The sequence below is a fragment of the Tuber melanosporum genome (genome assembly GCF_000151645.1).
Source record: "Tuber melanosporum whole genome shotgun sequence assembly, scaffold_1, strain Mel28".
NCBI lineage: Eukaryota > Fungi > Ascomycota > Pezizomycetes > Pezizales > Tuberaceae > Tuber > Tuber melanosporum.
In genome coordinates this window covers 2211208-2216126 of record NW_003298755.1, presented here as the reverse complement: position 1 = coordinate 2216126, position 4919 = coordinate 2211208, and the positions used below count along the sequence as shown (strand labels likewise).

Below are 4919 nucleotides of genomic sequence, written 5' to 3'. Positions count from 1 at the left end.
TTTTTGATTTTGGAAATGATTATTTCCAGCAGCTCTGGTTCCTTGGTATCTGCTATCAGGTCAGCTTCTGCATTCTCGTATTCTAGGTCCTGCTTTTCCACATCTTAGGTAGAGTTTCTCATTCATTCTTCTGGCGTTTTCTTCCTTAGACAGGTTCAGAGCAGGTCTTGCTCTTAATTTGTCTAACTCTATTGGCTCGCCTGCTGGTAATGCTCGACTTTCTCCTCGAGCTGCTTACGGTTTGAAGGTTCCGTCTCCATTTCTGTATGACTGGACCACCCTGTGTGCTATAGTATTTTCCGAGTTGCTTCAAACCATGTTTAATTTGCTTTCCTTATCAATCGCCCATCTTGCAAATCGTTCTACTATTATATAGCGTAGGTCGGAGATTCCCCATGCCTCTCGGAGTCTCTCGCTGCAGTTTCTCAGAAGGATGATGTAGAGAGTAGCATCATCAAACTCGGCCTCATATTCCAATAGTCAGCATTCGTTACAGTATGCCGAGAATGTTTGTTTTCCTTGTTGGAGTTTTTCCAGCTTTCGTCTTGCTGTTTCTTTGGCATTAGGATCTCTGAATTGTTCAAAGAGTGTCGCCTTGAACTCTTCGTGTGTGACCCACTCCCTCTGCTTTCTTCCATCTTGGAAAGGCATGATCCATTGTCCCACGAGTTCTCTGAGTAGAGATTCCACATATGGAATCTTGATTTCATCATGGTGATCTCCATATCCCTTGACTGCAAAATATCCTTCACACTGTGCTAAGAATATTCATAGTTTATCTTCGGCTCCTTTGTATGTGTCGGGTTCCTTTGCTTTCGGTCGTTGGACGTTTCCTTGTCCTGTACTTCATGTTGCTGCGAGAAATGCCTGAAACTGATTTTCAGTCATTCCAGGTATGCTAGTTCCTGGTGCTGGAGCGGCTGGGGCCGGTGGCCCTAGTACTGCTGATCCCGACATTTTCTCGGGTCGTGGAGTTCCTGCAGGAGAGCTATCAACTGGTGATCCTTTCTCTGGGGTTACTGGGCTTGCTGCTCTGGAGGGTTCTGCTGAGACATGATCTAGAGCGTCGCTGAATCCTCCTAGGTTAAGGTTTTGATCGTCGATGTCAATATCTCCTTCCCTGTCTGGATTGAAGGATGCCGTCTTGTATCGTTTGGCGTCGCACTAGGTGACGCTTTGTAATATAATGATCCCTCCTCTGATGGTTAATTATTGGCGACGGGGAATGATACTTCTCTTCTCTGTCTTCTCCTTTCTTCGTCCTACGATAGCACTAGCCCTCTGCCTACGTTACCAATAGTACAAGATCTTTATCTTCTATCGGAAACGCCTATCGTAAGCTTTCTCTAACTCATCTTAATGAAGAGCCCTCCTTGGCGTGACAATAATGTTGCAATGAAGATAAAGATTGTAAAGTTGTTTTGTATTCGTTAAAGTAATAAGTAGGAAAAGTACTTAGAACAAAACGTGAAGAACCTATCTTCCTCAGCCGCATCGGCCTCCTTATATAGTATTCTTCTCGCCTATAGTCATGTGACCTAAAGTGGTCACATGTGCGAAACCAAATCATAACAAACTAGTCATGTGACCAAAGTGATCACATGTTCAAAACCCATGACCTCATAGCGAGGTTATGTGCAAAAACTCATAAACCAATCATAACGTAATAAACAAGTCATATGACTCAACTGAGTCATATGCGCGAAACCCATGACCTCATAACGAGGTCATGTGCAAAACATAAATCATATATGCAAAGCTTACCCACAAGGTATACTCACAAGGCATACTCATCAGGCGCACTTCCCATGACTCATATTTGAGCCATGTGCGAAAGCCTCACAAATCCCACACATAACAAATCATATAACCCGAATGGGTCATATGCGCAAAACAATAACATACCTGTGACTCATAACCATGTGTCATGTGAAAACCTTTTCTGTGCCAAGCCACGTTCATGACACAAACTATTTTCAGGTCCTTTGACTTTAAACCTCCATAACTCCTTATACAATCGATCGATATCTTCCAGAGGACTTCCTCCTAATTCGCAGAAAGCTATTCTACTGGATTGACAAATATTCTCTTGGCCAGCAACTTTTGGTTGCTCTGAGTAACAGAGTTTCAATCACTGTTGTAGTATAGGAAGTTATCCTCATAAATACAACATATTCCAAAACCTAGTTACAATACTCTATGAAGTCCAATGGCTTCTATGGTTGTATCTCTCGGAGTTCTAGGCTCTTTCAGATATTGTAGAGTGGATGTGAATGTATTAGTCTCTTGCTGAGATCCTTTACCATTCAATACTATCTCTTTGGGCGAAAATGTCCTGTTACCTATAGCTCATACCAAAAGTATCACATCTTTGAAGCCTAGTAACTTTCTGAGTAGTTGATATATTTACTCCGTTCTACTTCTCAGACCTAGCCGAAAGTCCCCTCTCATATATCCTGCGAACAGGATCCCGGTCAGACAGACGGTGGCGACATATACAGCGGTATTCTGACACTTTCAATTCTGTGGCATTATAGTCACAGGACGCAACTGAGATTAATATGTATAATGACATGCAGGCCCTGTAAGGGGGCCGGAGGGGGGTGTTGGAGACCAGAGATTCCGTTTCTGGGTGAGGTTACCCTACCTACGGTGACTCCTAGGTATCGGATCCCAGTATTCTTAACAGCCGGGCAGCTGTGGAGGATGCAAAACATGCACTTTTGGAGACCTGGAAAGCACTTCCATAGGCAGTAATTGACCGAGAGTGTCAATCATTCCATGAGAAGCTTCAGAAGGTGATACTTCAAGATGGAAACAATAATTTCAATGGCTAGAGGCTTGGTAGTATTGGTATAGGATAATGAGACAATCCTTCTTTCTGTATTGTATTTATTTCTTAGTTGTGTTGTCCCATATCGTTTTCCTATTGGCCTGGTGATCATTACTTAATGTAGGTGTCCAACTTCGACTCGGCCGCGGGAGTAGACCATTGGTCGATTTCCGTCGATATACATTTCCCAACTTGGGTAGGAAATTAATTCCGCACAACATCGCCCTATGCAATGGTACCGAGCCCCCGACAAATAGGGCCCAACAGACAGTTTGATCACGCCGAGATATTGGCCCAGCCATCTCACTAGGTGTCAAGAACTGCCATATATCCGTAGCAAAGGGGTAACGCTTATATACCCTAATGTGTTGTCATCTTCGACAAAAGGAAAAATCGGAAAACATTGGGGATGTTAAAGTTCAAAATAATTTTTCCCCTAAATGGCCCATTCATAGCTTTAAGCTGATCTCGTCGACCTTCCCTCTAGCTATACTGATGCCGGGGACGACCCAGTCCCCGCAAGAACACTTCAAGCCTTGCCATGCGTATGTCCCCACCTTTGAGTTGCATTTTGGGCACTCCAACTTTCCGGAAACTTCGCCCTTCGAAAGCTCCGTTTTCATCCAAAGAAGAGGCTCAACGAAATGGTGTGCGCAAGGCTGCAGGGGTGTCTCACTGTAAGGTGGCTGCGCAGGTTTAGGCATATGAGGTGTGAAGGAGGCAGAGTATGCTAGAACGGTCCTATATGGAAACACTTGTAAGTAAGGATGGGCGTGCCACGACAAAAAATTATATAGGGAGGAGGACGAAGGAATGATACACATACCGACACTTCTTGCACCTTAGCTGCACCTCACCTTTCTCTTCGGGGGTTTCACCTTCCTTAACTCTGGTTATTCTCCCGGTATCGGCCTCAGCATCCCGGAAGTGGATTCTCTCCGGAGCACGGCCGGCTGCATTGCTCATCTCTACATCCCGCAGATAGATCCAACGTTGGTAGATGGGGTGATCCTCAACATTTTCAGCAAATTCCATCTGATAGTAGAGTTCCAGTTGTTGCATAAAGCCCGAATTAGGCTCGACGAAAGGCCGAACTCGCCTTACGATACCAAGAGCAAGATGTGGCGCAAGGCAGCGTGATGCCATTAAGTAAGCCGTGAGTACTGTCGCTGACCGTGACTTGCCCATTGCACTGTTGGGCAACTGTGTCAGCGAGGCCCATAAATGACAGGATAAGGGAGATCGGCCGCCCAGAGACGAAAAGCAACCGGGGTCAGGGTGAGGAATGGGTTACAAACCAGTGAATGAGGACAGCGCCCCCGCCTTTCAATGCATCGGAGATGAATTTGTAACTATCTGCGAAGTGCTCCAGCATGTTTTCAGCTTCGGTATCGTCCACTTCGATGATCTTGTGCTGGTATTGAACGAATAATTCTTTATCCAACGGCAACCGCAAGACGGAAACAACATGGGTAATCCCCGCTTTCTTGAGAGCTTCACGCCCACGCAAGGCGTACATTCTGTAGGCTCGGAGGGGGGGAAGTAAGTAAAAAGTTGATACACAGGCTCATCACCAGCCAACAGGCCACATGGCAACCACAACAAACAGCCAACCATCATTACGGAGACCGGTAAAAATGTAGCAGATGGGGAAGGGGGAGGTTAACAGGGTACACACCCGCTAATATAAAGATTTTCGCCCCCCACTTTGTCCATCTGCAGTACCATGTACTTGTATAATGGGGGTTATTTGTTTAAGAGGGAAAAAGCGATGAATCGGCAGGTAGTTGGGGGGAGAGAACAAGCGAGGACAGCTGGTCAGGTGGGCTGTGAAATAAGGCTGAAGATACCGGGATGACAAGACTCGGATGGCCTTAAGGCAAGTAAGTTGGGACGCTCTTCCTAAGTGAAATTCTGGAACCAAGCACAAGAAGAGCTGACGATGTGAACAAGTGGGCGAGCGGGTTTAATAGTTCGGTACAGTACCATAGGCGGATGAACCTATGAGCAAGACGATCACAGGCGAGTGTGAGGGTGTGTGTTTAACATGGGAAATGCGGGGCAAGAGAACCCGGTCGATGCTGAC

The 4919-nt window shown here is 45.7% G+C and overlaps 1 protein-coding gene; it reads right to left on the bottom strand.

The window, feature by feature from the left end:
* Positions 1 to 3146: 3146 nt before the first annotated feature.
* Positions 3147 to 4713, bottom strand: GSTUM_00004005001 (uncharacterized protein). XM_002835167.2 has 4 exons: positions 4512 to 4713; positions 4132 to 4353; positions 3660 to 4025; positions 3147 to 3574 (listed from the first exon to the last, which is right to left on the bottom strand). The coding sequence occupies exons 2-4, from the start codon at positions 4350 to 4352 to the stop codon at positions 3283 to 3285; spliced, it is 879 nt and encodes a 292-aa protein (XP_002835213.1). The 5' UTR covers position 4353; positions 4512 to 4713; the 3' UTR covers positions 3147 to 3282.
* Positions 4714 to 4919: the final 206 nt, after the last annotated feature.

Coding starts and splice junctions, on each gene's coding strand:
- GSTUM_00004005001 (XM_002835167.2), bottom strand. CDS start 4,352: ATGTACGCCTTGCGTGGGCGTGAAGCTCTCAAGAAAGCGGGGATTACC. Junction 4,026..4,131: donor GGCGCTGTCCTCATTCACTG/GTTTGTAACCCA, acceptor GTTGCCCAACAG/TGCAATGGGCAAGTCACGGT. Junction 3,575..3,659: donor CTAAGGTGCAAGAAGTGTCG/GTATGTGTATCA, acceptor GTTTCCATATAG/GACCGTTCTAGCATACTCTG.